The following is a 20,604-nucleotide window of genomic DNA, read 5'->3' on the forward strand; positions in this document are numbered from 1 at the left end:
CAGGAAACAGAGATACATTTTACGGACAGGCATGTGGCCACTATACACTAAGGCCATGCAGAATATTACGTGCCAGCGGCTTTAAATATAAACAGAAATGTGCGAAGGGGATAAATAAAACACATAGAAAAGAAGCCCACGCCCTCTGTGGATTGGAAAAAGCTTGGCGTAATATTATAGCAGGTACCTTTTCTATACACGTCCACCTGTCGACACCGCATCCTCGCTATTTTAACGTCCTATATCTATCTTAATCCACCTTACTCCACCTTAATCCATCTAATACATCTTAATCTACCCTAAGGTATTTGAGCGATGTTTTACAACCGCCGTACTGGAGTTCGGGCATCCCTACGCCAGCAAGTTTGCTGTTCTCTGGCTCTTCAAGGGTCACCAGGCTGCCACTTCTGGGTTTCATTCAAGAAAAATACCATTTTAAGCCTCTGTTTTGACAATCACTGTACGAAGTAGCCGATACAATAGCTTTATGACCCCAAGAGAGGTTGACGGATATTTAACAAAACGCCTCACCACCTTTTGACACCGTAAGAAAAAATATCGAAACTTCCGTCTTTGATTTCAGAAATTTATACCTTTTATTTATAGACGCAGAAAAATATTACGACAAGTTTACAGGCCTAAGAGATATTGATACAATTGTTAACGAATGTTCGCGGGGACACTAAATATATTTTGAGAACAGTCGCAACGTTACTCACTTGAGAAGACGAACACAGCTGCCAGGCAGTAAAATCGTAGCGTTGCCGTCATGGTGCTTTCGGTATGTGGAGAGGTACTAAGAACTCCTCCCAGGACAGGCACTGCAATGCAAGTCAAAAAGTGTAGATCACAACTCCAACTTTGCAAAAATACTGATGTTGTTTACCTAAATACAGCGCTGTGGGAAAAACGCCGGTAGAACATCTAATCACAGTTATAAGAGACGCTTGAGTGAACTACTTTTTATAAAAGCCGCAGATATTCTGTCTCTTCAGCATTTGTCTTTAATTAGACTTTGGTCCCAACATTCCCCCTTGGGCTCGAGTATAAGTTGCTGCCGAAGAAACACCTAACAAGTCGCTTCCATGTTTCTTCGTCGAACACAAGATCCCTAATAACTCAAAGACTGCTGCAACGTTCCTGTTATTTTTTTTATTTAATGTTCACGTGCCCAAGGCCTGTAAGTTTACTGCTCTCCGTACTGTACGCCCGGGTCCGCTCAGAATTCTACTAATCTAATTGTTTATTCTGTCTTAGTCACATTTTTCTTGCTTTTGTCTTGAATTTTGACACTACAAAAACTGCAAAATGATTACTTCCGTGATTTTTTACGCATTGAAACACCTTTAACAGTGCTAAATATATCTCAAAATTTTTATGCATACGTGTGTGCTACGTTTTTGGAAGCTCTAAGCACATATTTGAGAAATAGAACACTCTTAATAATTATGATGGTCGAAATCAAGCCCTACGGATTTATAAGGAACGGTCGTAACTACTCTGCCACATGTATTTTTTTATTGCGTTAAAGCATGTCCGCTGATTACTGAGCTTACTGGGAGGGTCACATAACTAGGAAAAATTTTCATTTGCGCAAATTATAGGAAACTTACACTTATTATTGCCTAAACGATAGGTAATCATTCGTGTTGATTGGCGAGAGATTGACCAATTACCTAAGAGTTGCTAAATGAATACTCAGCAGAAGAGTCAAAGCCCTCGTCCGCAAGCCGCGGCACATTATGTTTCCAAAGGCGCTAATCACTGATCATGTTAATTCAGGTTCCCACTAATGGAGCCTATAACCTTTATAGACGTCCGAACAAAGTGAAGTCAGGGTAAAGAAGGAAATCATAGCGACGTTGTCCTTCGTGAACGCATATTACACACGAAGCTTCCAGGGTATACCTGTCGCGCGCCTTTCGCCGGTTACCAGCCCGTTTCGCGCCAGCCCGTACCCGGTGTTTGCTGCTGCTTATTCTTGGCGGGCAGGGTGCACGTGATCGGCAGGTGGCTTTCCATGCGTCCGTGGCGTATCCTTCAGTCAGCCCTCCCCAGTAATTCATGCGAACTTCTGCATGCCCATGCGTTGATTGCCAACTGGACTGACCAAAGAGTTGGGCAAGGATATATAGATTTCGGGAGATCGTCGGGAGTATATAGAGGACAACTCTAATACGGCTAGTATGCTAGAAATAGACAACGGCTCCACATTAACAAATGATGCGGTGTTCGTCAAGACTCAGCCTCCGTATCACGTGTCAGGAAGAATTCCGACTTTCTAGCTTCCTGGCTTGCTGAGGGAGGCGATCTATTTTTGCATTTTATGCACTCGACAACTTTCTCGCAGAAATGTCGACTGCGTTTTCTTCCGTTTTGATAACTCGTGCGTGTACCTTACAGGTTAACTGCAAAGCGCAATGGTGGGATCAAGGTCATTAATATAACAGTGGGTTCGCGGTCTATTTTTTTCAGCCATGCAATCCCCGTATTTCGTCACTCCAGCTAAAACAAAACACTTGTGATGTTTCTTGCCCTCACTATGCAGATAACGGCAGCGATGGGTCTAGCCCAGCAGCAACGGAGACGGTAAACGTCTGTCTCATGTTATAAGCACTCCACGGAACTAAATTTGGTTACTACTAGGAGTGTCACACAAGTCTACTGGGGCTCTGTAGCTAACGCTTCCTGATGATAGAGTGCATAACCCTTCTTTAATTCAGACATTTCTTGACGTCATTCGCTATGAAATGAAGGCAAAAAAAATTTTCTGAACTTTCCTGGGTTAGCGTTGATGTCAACTGAAGAACTGAATTAGCTGGTCTCAGTTTGAGCGACTCGCTTTAATGGGTAAGCAAATTGTGCGACGTCTATATGGGCGATCAACATAATTTCTGATGTCGACGAAACGAACACCGAACGACCACACGTCACACGCCAGAAAGCAAATGTACGAACGAATAACGGCACTAAAAGTTCTTACTAGGAAAATTCCCCAGTGATACGCTAGCAGCGTGCGAAAGTTGCCTCAGAAGGGAAACCTCAGAATTCTTCCTGCAAGCCGAATTACGAGAGAGGAAACGGGCGCGCTTCATCGCTCTCTACAAGGTGAAGGTTGTGCGTGATGGTGGGAGATATCGCGTGCCCGTTGCACAACAAGGGGACGCCCTGTTACTTCGCGGTTCGAGATCGGCAGATGAGCGTCACTTACCGTTGTCGATCGCAGATCCTTCTTCGCGACAAGTCGCGGGGCGGAGGCGTGCAGAATCGCTGAAAAGCGCCCAATCGAGGTACCCAAATCTCGACGCAATCTATACGGGATATATCGGTGGTGCAGCGAGCAGTCGGCTTGGTCGGCGCTGTGCGACGACTGAACGGGCCCAGAAAGGAAACAAGCGCGCGAGGCAACTCCCCCACCCCCTAAATTCGCTTGTTCTTTCTCCCGCCGCCACAGGTCGTTCTCTTTTCGTTTTCGTTCGTTCGCACGGCGCTGGTTCGATGCCTTCTTTCTCGGCCTCATCTTTGCATTTCACGCGTGTCGGCGTCGGGCGCTGAACCAGACGGCGACCCATACCGTGCAACGGAAAGTTGCGCGTGGCATAGGCAGGGAGGTAGAACCGGATTAAGGTGCCCGAGAGGCGAGAAGAGGCGAAGCATCGAAAATGGGACGCGATCTTCTCCGCTCGCAGGGCCGAGGTGCCGCGGGCCGTTCAACTTGCACGGCACGCGCACATACATGCCCCTCGCGACCAGCAGACCGGGCGGCGAAACAACTGTACGCAGGCAGGGCCGAAAAGACGTGTACGCTCTCTTGCCTTTACTCCGTAGGCTTGTTTCGACTCTGTTTTGCCAGCGTATCGCGGACTCATTTCCGAACCTTCGTCTTGTCTCGCTGTCCCTGGTACACGGTGAATGGCCCGGAGACGTCGAAGTCGGAGTCACTAAGCCAGCAACAACAATGGGTCATCGGTGACTCACTGTGGCGAGCGTATACGAAAATAGAAGTCGATAAACAGCGATGTTCTCCGCTATCCGACCTTGCATCGAGTGGTGCGTTCTCGTTGCGCGGTGGTGTCTTGTGACGTGAGCGGCCGGCTTTGTTTGTTCGCGCACCGACCGAGCAAGAGACGAGGCCAGGAAGGAGGAAGGCGACCCGTAACGAGGGCCTTGACTTAGCTACGAGTGATTTGGAACGTCGTCGTGGATTTGGTAACGAACAGCGATTGGGGGTGCGAGAGGATAGCGGGACATTGTGACCCAACTAGAGGTCAGCCGCCCGAGTTTGCTTGCAGACACGGGGAACTGCAAATCTCCGCGCCGACTGTTGTAGTGCAGGCGCACGCTATTACGCATGCCTGCACGCGGACTTGCCTCGATGAAGATGTGCGCTTTTGTTCTGGCGTGACACTAATGTATTTCTGATTGAAGTACTGGCGCAGCGGGTTCCAAACATTAGCCGGAACTAGCGAGGAAAGAAGCCGGAACCTAATTTGGTTCTATTCCTACGCATATTTAAATATTTCATTAACCTTAAGGTCCTTGCGGGTGCTACGTAGGGGTGGGAGTAAAAAAAGAAAACACATCGCAACATTAAAATAGCGACACTCATGGAAATGCAAATACAAACACAATCATGTCGAAATGCATAGTTGCAAAATAAGAGTACACAACAAGGGGCACAACAGTTATCCAATTTCAAAAATGACAGGGTTAAAAGGGACGCAGTTCAAAAGGACACGAAAATTGAACAAATCGAACAGGTTCACAAATGACACAAACATTGAAAAATGATTTATACATTGAGGAATAAATGACTCTTTGGTAAATGAGTCGTGGTTAATGAGGGTGACGATGTTACCTGGCAGCTGATTCCAGTGACGAATAGCAAGTAATAGTGGGGAGAAGAAAAATAGGTTGGTACAGGCAAATATTGGCCGGGCTTTCAATACATGATTTAAACGGGACAAACGAGACTAGCGGGTTTTATGTGCGAGACAGCGAAAGAAGACTTGCTGTGCTATAACCTATGAAAGACGGATAAAAGACTATGGAGCCGGCGTTGTTGTAGAGGTGGTAAGCTCAAGGAATTTTTCATTTCTGTTATACTAGACGATCGTGAGTAGTTCCTGAGAATGAATCGTGCAGCTTTATTTTGGAGTGTTTCAGGTTTATTTACGAGATGCGACTGATGGGAGTTCCAGACTAGTGCTACAAACTTTATCTTTGATCGAACTGAACGAAACGATCTTTGATTTTATTCAGAAGAGCGGTATATTGCGAAATGGCAGTTTTTTTTTTCAAAAGCACTTAAAGGGGCCCTGAAAGGCATTTCGAGCACACTAAATTGACTAGCGCAACCGTTAGATTGGGTCGTCAACGTCCTCTGTGCCAAGTATTACTCTTTTACGCGCAGCGGAAAGCTCACACTTTTGTTGCAAAGTTTGTCGTTTTTTTCTCACCCTTTCCTTCGTGTTTTTGGACGCCGCCATCTTCACATGTCTACATCATCGATTCCCAGATGTTCGTCATGAGCTAGACATCCTGCTATTGGGCAGCTTTTTCACGCACTTCCGGCAAAGAGATGAGTCGTCTGCTCAGCGTCGGCTCGCCGGCTGATCCGTCAGCGGAGTGCCGGAGTGCTTGGGCATTTTACGACAAACGAAACAAGTGTAAAACAAACGCCTAACCGTTTGTATTGAAAGTAACACGGCCATAACCCGACATGGATATTCTCTAACCTGAGCACGTTCCATAAAGAAAGCGTTGAAGCCCCGTGGCACTTCTTTCGTGCAATCGCAGAGAACGCCCTGAGCCGAATGCCCGGGTTTGACGCATACATTTTATTCAACTTCAAAACAATCCAGCGATGCGTTTCTAACGAACACAACGTCACAACATGCGTTGAAAGTGTGAACCACGATTGACAGAGGATGGGTTGCCTCCTGCCCGTCGTAAATTCGGTACTCGCCTCGCGCGCGGTTTGCGGGGACGAACAGCAAGTCACTTAACTCTGGCGCACAAGCCGATGGCTTTTAGCCACGCACACTGCACATACCCCATGCGAGGTTGAGTCGTACGTCGCTCGAGAAAGATTATCCAGACCATGTGAAGAACTATCCACCCGCAGAAGCACAACGTCGCATTTCATCGCGAAACAAAGGCGTCCACAACACACACACCATCGCCTCCTGTAATGCCAAACGCATCTCGCACTTCCCAATGGGAGTGGGTGGTACGCCTGCAGTGCCCACATGTCGCGAGGTGGGGCCCCAAGCTGAACCGGGATCACGGAACCGTAACTGACTTCTGGAGAGGTTTGTGCCTTGTTGCCAAGGCAACCGATGTTTCAGATTGTCAAAGAAATGGCGCTCGCTCCAGCGCTAGAAAGCTCAGAGCCGCGGAGGAGCACGTTTTGCCAACGTTGCCGCTCTCCACCACGCGTCGCCCCAAGCTGAACTGGTCACATGATTGAAGCGATTTGTGCGCGGGTTCTCTATCGATTTATAATGACTTTTTCACATGCCGCCGGCAGGAATTACCACCGCCGCAAAATAAGACCCGGCACCAGCGGGGCCACATCTGATACGGCGCTTTTTGGATAAACAGTGCGCGGTGCATCAAGGGAACGAGCGCACGACCCTCCCCGTGCGGCTGCGAGTTCGCCGCCGATAAAAAGTCATGTGCCGCCAGCAACGTACACCGCGAAAAGGCAAGGCCAGGCCGCCGCATACGTACATGCGGCCAGATTTTTCGTTCGCTTTTCCAGCCTTGAGCAGAGTGCGGGATTCATGGTGTCAACAAAGCTTGCCCGTAGCAGTCGACAGTCTGAGCAGCGCAATAGCGGAAGTACGTCACCGCTGCGGAGCGCAGCATCATGGGAGGCAAAGCTCGCGCGCCGTCAACAGCGGAGAGTAAGTCGAAAGGAGGAGGAAACTCGGAGCGACGATAATGCGCGGTTTTTGATGTACGATTTCTCAGCTAATACTCATCGCTTTAACAAAATTCTTGCGGAAGGAGATTGCAAATACATTGCTTTATTTGGGTACATGTACATCCATGCATCGGCGGAAGGTATTTCAGGACCCCTTTAATTATGTGCTCTGCAAGTGTCCACAAACTAACCTTCCCCGTGTTTGGCTGTTGCGTAACATGGTACGCTAGGAGAATTCCCTAACCCTTTCTACACGTGCATGTGGCAGTGCTTAGTAGTGCTTGGTGTTGGGGCGGCATTTTCAGTGGGCTCTTTCAAACGCGTTCGTTGTATTTCCTGCCAGTACGCTTCTCTCGGCGACTGCGTGGTGCGTGGCTTCCCAGTTATTGAAACATTGTGGCTATGGGGTGGCGGAGCCATTGTGGCAACGCTCATGCTGGGAGCTAAGCACCGGAACCCGGTTGGGATATTCCTAGCTCTCACCTATGGTCGCCGGCCACACCGGCCGCCTGGTCCGTATACGGTCGCCCATCGAACGCTATCACTTCCGGGCGCAGTTTGCAATGGAGCCATGCCAGACCGCGGGTCATTTCGCAGCATTATCTGTTGAAGGAAAATCCAGGCGAAATACGCCGTCTGCTCCAAAAAACTCGCCAGAGACCGCCCCGGAGCGTCACCATAGCAGCGACGCAAAGCTACCTCTTTCCACCAGGCGCAATATTCTTGGTTGTGTCCGTTTCAAAACATCCATTTCGCGTCCCTATCCAAGACGTGGCGTAGTTGCATTCGCGAGGCCTTTAAGCTTCACCACTGCACAGAAAGAAACGCTCCGCCTTGACTTTCTAACATTAAATCCGTGTCGGCTGTCTTAAGCCAGGCTCTCTCCAAATGGAAACTTTGTAATGGATGGAGAAAATGGGTAATTCCGCCCTAGGTTTTACTTCTGTGTCACGTGGCCGGAGCGTAACGGCAAAACACGGTGAGTGCTATTGTTAAGTGATCCGGTGAACTACCGGGCGCCCTTCAAAATGCTTTGAAATCGCCATCAGAGACGAAGAGACCAATGAGGACACAATATATGTGCACCAACTCACAGCGGCACCCCCGCAACGAGATCGCTAACTTCGCCCGTCGAGCGAGCGCTGATTAGACCGAGCCCGAAAGCATGCAGTCTTGTACCGAGAAATCACGCAACACTATAGGCTCTCCCGTAAAACATACCCCTACGCACACAAATCGCTACTCAGGGACTAGGAAAGAATATTCTTCGTCCCTCAATAATTCATCCTTTCCCACGTCCCACCAGAATGCACCTCTTTGAAACCACACAATTTTCTCCGTTTTGCCGCTTCTGTGGAGAATCTGGGACTCTCACACACATAGTGGGTGGCTGCGACAAATCTACCCTAGATCCTCCAATCTCCATTTTTTTTCCATTGCTTTGAGAAAGAGCTTTGACCAACTCCTACCTCGAAGATCAGTAGGGTTTTTCGTTTTAAAACCCGATTTTACCCTGTTTTTACACCCCGAACACGTTTCAGGGGAATCGGCTTAAACCTTATTTCTCCCCGAACTGACCTTTTGAAAGCAGATATCGGCACAATCGTGCGCTGATGGTCCGCCGTTCTCAACCAGTACATGCTGGGAGCAAGCCCAACAAACACAGCCTCCTGACTCATTGTGTATTGATATGACTCTACTGCTCCCTACTCCAGGCTGGCACATGCTGCACCGACATTATCGTGCCTAGCTAATAGAATCTGTGTTACGGAGAGAACTTTCTCCCAGCTGAGATACGTTAACGATCAGACAGGTCTTGAATAGAGACCGACATATGATGTTGCGCATGCAGATAATAATATATATACATGCAACGATGAGCGAAAAATCGATGACCAGCTTTTCGCGAATAAAACGTTTAATTTCTAAGAAGTTATCAATGGTTGTTATTGTCATCATTAATGATTCATTTCCAAACAAATTCCAAATTTCGGAGAGCATTTGCGAGAAAACACTCATATCCCCTCGATTACCAGCTTGAAACAAACACCTATTTTAACGCGTTAAACTTAACAAGATCGTAATGCATTTCGAAATAAACTAAGTGTATTACTTAGTACATCTGTACATTCAAGCCGAAAACAACCTGAATTTCGGAATGTTTTACAAAAAAAAAAAAAAAAACGATTTCTCTTTGATCATTACTTCGAAAAATAGCACCCGATTTTCAGCCCCCGATTTTAAAAATATATAAAACCCGAAAACGAACAACCCTAAGGATCAGCTCCGCTTGATCGGAAGGGCTGTCGACGCGGCCCGAGCTCAAGGCACCCGGGATCGAGGATGCCTTGTCTGAAGCCTTTCCTCGCTATCATTAAAGTTTACTGTATTTGTATCTCATGCTAGGTAGAACGTATGATTAGATCAGCTGATAATGCTTAGAACCGGGAGCATTATGCCAGTAACTAGCCAACTGTTCATCGGGGCGCGGTCTCTCTCCCTCTTTATTACGTGGGTAGTGTGGTGTGCCCTTGTCCTTTCGATACATTTTTCGATATGCATATCGACCTTTCGATATGCCACTACTTAGGGTCATCACAAGCGTGAACAGCAGATTGCGCTCACATTAAATATCTGCCGGAAAGCTTACTCATAGTACAGCTTAACTTACCTGGGTGTTGCATTGCTTATTTTCTGATGAAACACCGTGTTCTTGCAAGCCAGGTATGGCACGAATTGTAACACGCAAGGTCAAATATTCAGAAGCTGCAGAACCTAAGAAATACGCATACTGCAAACCCCTATAAGTTAAAGGGCTGCGTCTTGAAGGGGAATAGCGGGCGCATATTCCGGAACGCATAGAGGTGCAAAAAGGAAGACGAAAGAGAGCAGCGCCCCAAATAAGCCCCTCAGACGTAGCCAGGCCACTTCTTAGGCGTGAAACAGAATACGCCGGGCAGTTCAGCCCCAGATCCTCAGTACCTTATATTTTCTCTCATCCACGCCCCCTGCTTGCCTCCTCACCAATACACGTGTCGGCGTCGGGCGCTGAACCAGACGGCGACCTGTACCGTGCAACGGAAAGTTGCCCACTGCCGGCTATCCCGCCGAACATTCCCCCAACCACATCAAGAAATCTTTCGACACGAAGCTACCGCCCTCTGAAAACTGCCGAACAACACATTCCCTCTTAACACTCTTCTTAACACCATGTTTCCCGCGCAATACACCGCTACATGTGAGCACTGTCCACAACTAGGCACACTCTTTCACATAACAGCTGAATGCCCACGCACACCAACTTCTCCTTACTCAGAAACATTACCAGCCCGGTTCCAGCCGGCCAGCGTATGCATGCTGGCGCAGAGGGCCCGTACTTGATTGCTGGAGAGATGCGTCTCGCCAACAAGAACCAAGGTGTCCCGGACTGAGGACATCTCCCACAGGGCGAGCGCCCGGCGATCGCGCCTGTTGTTGTTTTAAGTTTGCCCAGTCACTCACTCAGTAGGACATGAATCTCTCTTCGCAAAACATACTGGGAGACTTGCTGTCAGGCTCCATCCACTGCGATTGACACGATAACCGCTCGTCGCCTAGTGCAAACGCATATGCGATTTCAGGCATAATGCCGTCCAGTAATATCGATGTGTCATTACAAACGACGTTAACGATTGTAACGCGAGATAACAAACAAAAAAACGGAATTTTTAACGTGCCGCCTTTTCGAGCGTATAACCCGCACCAAAATGCGAAAATTCCAGTGGCAAAGTAGGGTTGCGGATAATACACGGGGATTCTCTTTAGTGCAGCTTCACGGCAATGCGCGTTGTGCCATGAAGCTCCTTTGCAGTAACCCTAACTAAGCCTTGCATGGCAGCGATTGCGCAAAACATACCAGGACAAGAAAGAAAAAACAAGGACGCGCGCACTCTAAAGACTTAATTTTATTATGGAATAGTGACTTTCGCCTTGCAGCCACTTTATTCACTTGCTAAATATTGATTGATTGATTGTAGGGTTTAACGCGCCGACGCAACGCAGGCGATGAGGCGCGCCGTAGTGGAGGGCTCCGGATTAATTTTGACCACCTGGGGATCTTTATCGTGCGCCGAAATCTCGTACACACGGGCGTTTTTGCTTTTCGCCTCCATCAGAAAAGCGGCCGCCGCGGCCGGGAATCGAACCCGCGACCTTGTGCTCAGCAGCGCAACGCCTTAGCCACTGAGCCACCGCGGCGGGTAATGCTAAATATACGCAATTTCTGTCTGCATAGTATGTGATGCGTTGCTTCAGCAGTGGCTTTGTTGTGAAGCCTTTCCTGTATCAAATGTGCGAGTAATACACGAGAATGTTTTTCTTTTCCGGCGGGCTGAAAGTGGGATTGCCGATTATACGCAGAGGCGAGTTATACGTGTGAAAATATGCTAATTCTTTCGTGAAAAATTTGGGTAGGTTGCCTTAAACGAAACTAAAATCTAGGCTCGGAAATTATGAATTCCACCCAGTCAAACTGCTAGACTGTTTCCAACTATTCACTGTTTCTTCAAAGGGGAAATGGGGGGAATGACGCCGTGATTTCAGCACGCCGCTGCTTTCACTTTGCTCTGAACATCGAGAAAATTTTGGCCCCGGGTGACTACCATCGAATGCCGTCAGCCCGCGCATTGAATATTCCCGGGTCGCTCCGCCCGGGAAAGTGTCTTACAGGCGGGTTCCATAGATGGCGGTATCGGCGTCGTGCCGAAGGTCGGCGGCCCACATTGCATTTCCATTTTGCGTGCCTGTGCTGCATAACTCGCGATTATCAGCGCGGTGATTTTGAAGTAAAAAAGGGGCATTAACGGATACGTTTACGTGGCGCACCTGTGTTTTTTATGTATCGCGACTTGTATTCTTTGGCACTGCAACCCCATACGCTTGTTTTCTCATGCGCTCATGGGCACCCGCAGAAATTTTTCCCAAGGCGAAGAGAACCAACCTGCACTATGCCAGGAAATGAAAAGAACGGCCTATTGTTTTGTTGTGTTTTGTGTCAAAAAGTAAGCAAGAAAACAAGCCGCATAACTTAAATATATATATATATATATATATATATATATATATAGAGAGAGAGAGAGAGAGAGAGAGAGAGACGAGAGAGGATGGGAAAGGGCCATCAGGCAAGATAGCCATTCATACAATACAGGAGGCAGCATGGCGTCATTACGAATGGAAATAAAAAAATCTGCAAAGAAACGAAAGTCGTTGGATTATTTTATTCCTTGTAAGTTTTCTTTTGTTTCTTTTCGCCACTGATATAAATATATACAATTACAGCGATAAATAGCCTTTACTGCGATAAATGTGTATTCTTTGCGAATAAGCAAAGCGTACTGCTGTGTTAGGTTTTGGGAGCAGATGTATCAGATGTGTATTTTTGATGTCGCATGATTTTGTAAAAATTTCATTTTTTTACTTTGCTTATTGTTTTGGTTTTCCCAAATTTTGTTCTCCCTATTGTCTCCATTTACGCTATTATAACGACTGCAGGTGTTACTTTCGCTAAATCTGCATTTTTGTGTAAATGCAGGGCGTCACACGGTCCTCGATGGGGGGGTCTTGGCAAAGAAAGCTCCGCATTGAAATTTTGCAATGATCGAAAGGAAGTGGAAAAAAACACGCGCCTCGGGTAGACCCGAACACATACGACCTTCGGATTATGGGTTTGATTTTGTGCCGGTTCGGCCACCGGGGCGTCTGTATTCACCGGCTCTTTCCGGAACATTTATGTAAATGCGAGCATATCCTACGCTCGGGTGTGGCAACCTCGAGTTGTCGGGGACAAGTTCCTCACGAAGACAAGTCCCTTGTAGACATGTTGGCAGCGGGATAGTTAACGCGCAGATTATCATTTCCTTTTATTCTCGTTCAGCCAACAGTTACCTGACGGTTGCACTGTGTTCGCTCAAAAGCAAATATGCACAAAGATTGCACCACGCCGCTCTCCTTTCACGACCGGATGGAATCCATATGGGAACGATAGTAATCAAAAGCTTTGGTGTCGGGCACTTGGCGGTTAGGGGTCACGTACTTCACGCTCACCGCGGGGTTTTCGAACGATTCGCTCCTCCCACTCGCAGTAGCTTCGTGCAAAGCGGCCGACGTCGCCCGGGGCAACCGCAGCGTCCGTGGAACTTAGCAAGGCCTGTTCACGCCGATGTTATCCTGCCTGTGGTGAGTAATGCGATTCCAACCCGTGGGTCAATCCGCATGGTCAGCGCCTCCCTTATGCTAGTATAAAGCATGCGCTGGCAGCGTGTAAAGGCCTTCGTCCGGTAGTGAACATCGACAGGATGATGATGATGATGATGATGATGATGATGATGATTAAATCTCACAATTTTAATTTGCCCACGCCTGTGTGCGTGTGTAGGCCCGGGAATGTGTGTCAGTCATAAGTGCTTTCTACTGGGGTAATAGGCTCCATCTTGCAACAACCTTCACGATTAATAAAGAATTTGCCTCCTCTCTCTCTCCTCTCTCTCTCTCTTTCCATCCGTCCGTCCTCCCGTCCGTCCGTCCGTCCGTCCATCCATCCATCCATCCATCCATCCATCCATCCATCCATCCATCCATCCATCCATCCATCCATCCATCCATCCATCCATGTTTATTAGACGAACGGTTTCTCCTGTCATATGAAAGTTGTAGGGGATATATCATACGGTATATCTGAAGTAGAAACGGCGCTCAGACGCTGGCGTGGTACAGACAGCGGCGGGAAGTGGGGTTGGGAAAAACGGCAAAATTACAGTGAATACTGTAGTAATAGCGCCAAAGAAAGTGGAATGAAACAGCATCATGAAGATGAACATTTGCTTCTGTTTTTTTTTTTTGGGGGGGGGGGGGGGGCACTTTTTAGCCTGAGCGGGATGTGACCAGGGGGGCTCTTCTGCGCATGCTCAGGAGGTAGGCGAGCTCAGCATAGCCATTCCCTAGACTGTCAAAACAAACTACAAAACAGTACGACAGGCATTTGGGCAACTCTCCGTTACAATGGTTGAGTCCAATTTAAAGCTCCGGTGAACGAATACTGGTGGATATTTTTGTACGAGGGAGCATGACTGCATATTGCCGCTTCAAAGGAGAAAAACTAAGAGATGAGCTCGCTGTACTTAACGCTAAGAGCGGCGAACTGTCCCTGCGGGCAGGGGATACATGTTAGCGGGGATCATCATACCAGCCGGATAACTAGGTAACGACTTCTTTTGGAGTGTACTCTGCAATTACGTAGATCATTTGATAATACAGTCTAGTGGAAGATAGAGACGAAGTTCAGAAAGGCATGAGGTAGACTTGGAACTAAAAACTTTAGTTCTTCTTTCATTCGATGCCAGCTGCCTTCGCAAAGCAAGCAAAGAAATTTACTTCCTCCTTCACGAATTCATCACGGCTACCGGAAGTCTCATATGCTAGCGAATTCGTCGAAGCATTTATCTGGCCCCGCCCCTAAGGAGTGTAGTTTTTTTATCATTATATTCCAATTCTAAAGATCACTTTTTTAAATTATTAGACAAACCTTAGACAAATTAGACAAATTAGAAAGCCTTGGCCAATCCCCCTCAGTGGGTACGTGCCATTACAAATGGAGAAGAAGAAGAAGAAGATCACAACTGCGTTACTACGGAGGTGTTCAGGAGACGGGAGGTAGGAGTTTTTACAGCGGTGCGGAGCGTGATCGACCCACGTGCAAATAATACTCAAACGTGCACCATAACTCGTTGACAGTCTACGTAGTAACGCTTCCAGAGTATAAAGAAAAAAGGGAACAGTGCTTACGAGGTTGTATGCGCACGCCCCCGGCTCCGTACAAGCGGCGAAAGCACAGTGACGACTCTATTAAGCCCCTGCAGTTATATATTCCAGGAAGATTGTAGGGAACGGACGCGATCCAGGCTTGGGGCTCCCTGCACGAAAGTATTCACTTCGACGCGTGTCTGCCGCACACGGGCCGTGTGATTCGCCGTTATCAGGATCGCCCAGTTAACCACTATACGGGGGATTCGGTTCACTCAGCAGGCTCGCCGCGCTTTGATCGCGCAGACAGGCTGGAGGAAAAATTTCGGCGCCATCCGAACGGCGGGGGGTATTAAGACGTCAAAGACAGCGCCGCTTGCAAGAAGGCCGAGCTAACCCAAGAAGCTGGCTTTGCAAGCCAGCCCGTGCCATCCTCCCCTGGCTGGATGGGGGCACATATATCGAGTGCATTGCATCAGCCCACTTCGAGCGATCATGGCATAATGCCAGGGGGCGCTTCGTACGCACTCACGGTATACACACACAGGGAGGGAACCGCATGCACGAAGGAGTTCGTGCGTGGTGTTTGAGGCTGCCGATCGAAGAAACCCTCTATGAGGAGGAGACGAGACCCTGCGCAATCACACCCGACAGCGGAGCGCGTACGTTCGGGTCCGAGAGAACGTTCGGGGAAAAGTGGCAGGCACTTCCAGCGAGGACTGTACGCCCTAATGCGGCCATGATTTACGGCTCGTGCTGCTGCCGCTGGCCGCTTTCATCACGCACGCGCTCGTGTATGTCGGGCACGGAGACCCATATACGCACACGGTAGTTAGTGCATTAGCCGGAGATAGGATATCAGATCACCCTCGCGAAACGCGGTTAACGAGATGTACAGTGGGATCTGTTTACACGGTAACCTAAACGCCTAAAAGAAAGCATGCACATCGGCGGAGGCGTAGCGAGCCCTCGTGATAAGAGCCTTGGAAGCAGAGTGGGCTCGCGGCCTCCTGGATCAAGGAAACCGAACCCCCCCCCCCCCCCCCCCCCTTTCCCCTCGTCAACTCTGGACTTTGTCAGTAAATATTTATTACTACTACTACTCTATTCCGTTCGACTGGTTGTTCTGAGAGTATTATTGACCGATGATTCGCGCATGCATACGAAAGCAAGGAGCCAGCTGTAGTGCTGTTCAGCTTCAGTACGGCTGTAACGGTGGATGTGTAGCGCACAACTTTAAATGCTCTCTCACTGTCGTTTCTTGGTGTACGAAGCCGGCACCGGTACACCAATAAGGTAATCGTTTCTTTTTCTTTTTATTTACCGACGCCGTGCCAACGGTTCCGCAATTCACCCTCCTCCAGAGCATTGGGATTTCAAGCGGAAGCTCTTGGTCTTCTGGGAGCACTAGACAACATCGCCTACTCTGCTCAAGCTCCCCGCTGCTCTGTAGAGGACTACTTTCCCACTCCCTTGACGTCATTCGAGAATTAAACAAAACGTTCACAGACCACCCCTCCGTTCATCAATTATACTATATGGTTGGCATTGTATACCCGAACTGTACATGCACACGGATCACCTGCTCCTCGGGCCAAATGGATTCCGAGGGAGCTAAGCGGTCTGTTCACGACGCAGCACGTACGGGTGGGCCCCTTGCCTCGCCTTCGCTGGTTGCTTGTGCGTCTCTACACATCAGACAACACTGCAAGTCGGGTAGGCAGTACTATCCTCCTGCCCCCCATTCACTAACAAAGAAACAGGTGCATAAATTGAGGTTTTTTTAAAAAAATGCCCAATCTCCACTAACGTGAAACCTGAGGAGGAGTGAAGCATGCAGTGTATCAGTGTATTCTTGGCGCCTTGGTGTTTTTTCCCATGGGGATGAAGCCGTTGGGGAGTATAGATTTCGTGTAAGAGTCTCGTGTCTACGAAGCACGAAGTGTTCTAGCGCGAGGCATTGGAAAACGAGTGTCCCGGGGTGTTCTTTCAGTACGCTTTTCTGCCCACGGAGATTAAACGTTCTAGCGTGAGGTGTTAGAACACCAGTGACCCGGTATGTTTGTTTAGTACGTGTTACGTTCTAGCGCGGTGTTGGAAAACGAGTGTCCTGGTTGTTTGGTGCCACAACTACATGAAGCGACGACGACGACAAGAGACGCCCACAGCCCGAGCCCCTAAAAGGCTTCGCCCCTAAAAGCAAGTTCTCCCACCTATCTAAACTTCATGCCATCAATCCGACCCCTCTACAGTCCAACCTGCCCACACTGCAATGAGATGTCTATACCCTGTACCACATGGTGTGGGCCTGCCAAAGAAGCCCAAAAGTTCGCGCAATCTCCAACCCTTCCCATGAGCAGTGGGAAAGATATATCAGGTCAGTTCTTGCTGCCAAACTCAGCTTCGGCAGGTGGAATGTGCTTCTAGAAAAAGCAACAAGCTCTAACGGGATCCTGAAGAGAGTAATCCGACCACGTGCTCTGTATTTGCAGAATAAATTTACCCCCTCTTTCTCTCCATCACGTTGCCCGTCGGCTACAGCTTGACCACCTTCAATCAATCAATCAATCAATCAATCAATCAATCAATCAATCAATCAATCAATCAATCAATCAATCAATCAATCAATCAATCAATCAATCAATCAATCAATCACTAATTTCTTAACGTGTCTCGGGACGTGCCCAACACAGACAAAAAACAAAACATAAACAAAGCTTTTAACATGCACAAAACAATCGATCCATCTATCAGTTGTTTACAAACGTGCCTAGAGGGACGTAACCAACACAAAAAGAAACAAGAAAACAAACAAAACTTCTTCCATGCACAACATGTACACAAAATACAATGAAAGTATTCCTCCAACGGAAGTGGAGTATTACAAATACTGCGGCTTGTACACTTTAATAATCTTTAATGGACAAAGCACACCGATATTGTGTCGGCAAAGCACGCTTTTGAGCTGTCATTTTTTAAAACGCTCTTCGAATTTTCCACTCTTTCTAGTTGGGTGCTTTGTGGCCTACAATAGCACAATTATTTCAATGTTAGAGCATGCCGCATTCATTCGGAGCCCTTCCACTCAAACTAATTCCTTAACTAGAAATAAAAAATCTCAAGAAGATCGCAAGAAATTGTCGTACATTTTTTCTGCGTAGGTTCATAACTCCACTTCCCCGAATTTTGATATAATTGGCATACTTTGTCGCAATTTTGGTTTATTAATTTGTCTGCTTGATCATTGCATGTCCTGGTACTATCGCAATATTCCACTGTTCGGCAGCATTCGGCAGTATACGACTCTTGTGTTCTATGGATTAAATCGGGGAACAGGCGAATCTTGCACTTAAACATTTTTTATAAAATAGTCACTGGAAATTAGAATGTTGGCACCACTCTTATTTTAATTACTGAACTTGTGGCAGCCTTATACACTAACACACACTGTCAATAGCACCCCACGAATACACGTAATACGTGATTCGAACACCCCTACTACCCAAGAACAATTGTTGACTGTAGTACACAAAATTCACTGCCGAATATTGAGTTTCATCTACCCAAAAGGTGTACCTTTTTTTTCCTGCAACGGAAACGTTTTTAGGCAACTCGCTCAGAACGTTGGGAGAATGGGGCTGCTTGTACACCGGCCTTTGACAACCTGAAAAGAAAACTTCGCTTCCCCGAGTTGGTTTCGTGTGACTGAAGTCTTGAGCACGGAAGTCTTGGGAGCCTTGATCACGGAAGTACGGCGTTGTAAACGTGTAAGAACTTCTATGTGAGCTCAATGAAGAAACCCGTTCGTCCGTCTCTAACGCTTGATGTGTTCCACTTTAACTGCGTACGAAAATGATAGAGGGAGATAGAGAGAGTAAACACATCTATTGTTTTCTAGTAAAGAGTGCTAGGGTGGCCTCCTCATTCCAGGAGTCCATTGGCACGAGCCGCGTCTTCTACCGCCTTCACCAACTTGCGCTGGACGTCGAGGGAAGAGCCGGTCAGCGTGCTCTACCAAAGCTCATACGTGTGGAAAGGATTGGACGGGTCAAGTGGGCTTTGTGTACAGCCGCCGACAATATGATGAAGTGTCCCGGGTTTCCCATAAAAGCGGCACAAAGGGGGTTAGAGGGTGGGGCTATGTAGTGGTGTCTTCTCGGGTTCGGGTAAGTGTTAGTCTGCGGGGCGCGAAGTATTCGATCGTGATCCTTGGGCAGTTGTTTGTGCAGTGGGTCGTACGTCTGTCCCCGCCGCTAGTAGTGCGCGGTAATCGCTTGATACAACACAAGAGGTAGCGGACGCAGATCTTCGTCTACGTGGGCTCGGCCGGTCGACCCTCGAGGTGTGAGATGGGATATCTCGTTCCCTGAGACTCCAATGTGCCCCGGCGCCCAGATTATCATGACGGGTCTCGCTACTGGCTTCTGTTGCGGAATGTTAAGTGTAGTCCTGTGTCTTCGGTCGCAGCAAAAGTTGCGACAAGCCTGTTGATAATCGGTAATTCCGGTCTCGATCAACTTGCGTTTTGGTAAGCGCCAAGGCAAGGGCCGCTTCCTCGGCGAGTAGGGGGTTGGCTCTGTCCAGTGATACGCTGGTGCGGTGCTCTTGGCTTATGATAATCGTCGCAGAATACGCGTGGGCCCCCATTCTTTGACATCAGACTTCTAATATTGCAAGATGTCTTACAAAAATGTCCTGTTCGCTACGCACTCCTGTAAAGTAGTGAAGCAGAGTCTAAACCGACTCAGTAATCATCATCATCATCATCATCAGCTTAATCTGGTCTACTGCAGGACGAAAGCCTCTCCCATTGACCTCCAATTGATCCTGTGCTGCACCGCTCGAGTCCACAGTTTACCCCCCTCCCCCTCCCCATTTCCCAGTTTCATCCCTCCATCATGTTATTGGCCTTCCCCTTCTTCTAAACCCAGCTCTTGGTATCCACTCTAGTACGCTAATTGTCCACCGGTTGTCGGTTCGTACAGCTACATGTTCAGCCGAAGTTCATTTCTTTTTCTTTGAACTATGGTATCTTCTACTCTAGTTTGTTCTATGATTCAGGTAGCTTGTCTCCTGGCCCTGAGGGTTACTCCAAATATTATTCGTTCCATGGCCCGTTCAGCCGATGTATGGGATCGGTGTATATAGTTTTTTAAGGATATGTGAGGTTTAATAGTGCTATATTAAAAACGCCCTATGGCTTTCTTGTTTTCGGATCAGACTGCATATATGGCGCTGGAAAAAATGTCCTCCTAGCGATGAACCTGTGTACCGAAGCGAAACCAACTGCAGACGTGCTCGGCACGTCCCTTAACGACACCCAGGGCGAAATAAATGCATTTATTAAAAGGCCATGCGGCCTTCTCACCTTGGTATCAGATTGATTTTGTGGGGGCTCAAAAATGTCTTTCCAGTAATGCATCCACGTAGTAGTGAAGTCGGCGTTAAAGTGTTCAATGTAGAGCAGAGCAACTCAAGCATCTATACGGCCATTTCCACAACGGATTTTCTGCGATCTGTCTGTATGCAAACCGTTGGAGGTGCGCGGGACGCATTGCTGGCATACACTGAAAGTTGGGGGAGGACCAGTGCATGAAATCACACCGATTAAATGAACGTGGCGCTGCTGTGGACACCGTCGTTGCTAGGTGATGTCAACACATCGCGAGTTGTTGTAAATGCCGCCCTTGCTTGGATCCGCCGCATCGGGGGGATGAGCAGGTAATTTGCTTGGATCAAATTGGGTTGGATTGATAAGCGAACACGCTTCGCGCTGAGCCACGCAAGAGTACAATCGTACGCCTTCCTCCTTTACCCCTTGGCAGTAACACCAAGGGTATGGTCAGCCATCGTTCGTGAGTATGCGCATGCAGAACTGTTGAAAGGGTAGAAAGAAC

At 48.0% G+C, this 20,604-nt stretch overlaps 1 protein-coding gene across 1 annotated transcript in view; it reads right to left on the reverse strand.

Moving 5' to 3' along the window:
- LOC144180334 (uncharacterized) overlaps window positions 1–20,604 on the reverse strand; it is a 184,605-nt gene that overhangs the window by 15,461 nt on the left and 148,540 nt on the right. The window contains exon 2 of the mRNA XM_077708704.1: window positions 720–821. Within this exon, the coding sequence (XP_077564830.1) occupies window positions 720–821 (102 nt within the window). The remainder of the gene's footprint in view (window positions 1–719; window positions 822–20,604) is intronic.

This window comes from Haemaphysalis longicornis, unplaced genomic scaffold, assembly GCF_048455015.1.
Source record: "Haemaphysalis longicornis isolate Haplotype H1 unplaced genomic scaffold, Haemaphysalis longicornis Haplotype H1 scaffold_4, whole genome shotgun sequence".
In the NCBI taxonomy this organism is placed as follows: Eukaryota; Metazoa; Arthropoda; class Arachnida; order Ixodida; family Ixodidae; genus Haemaphysalis; species Haemaphysalis longicornis.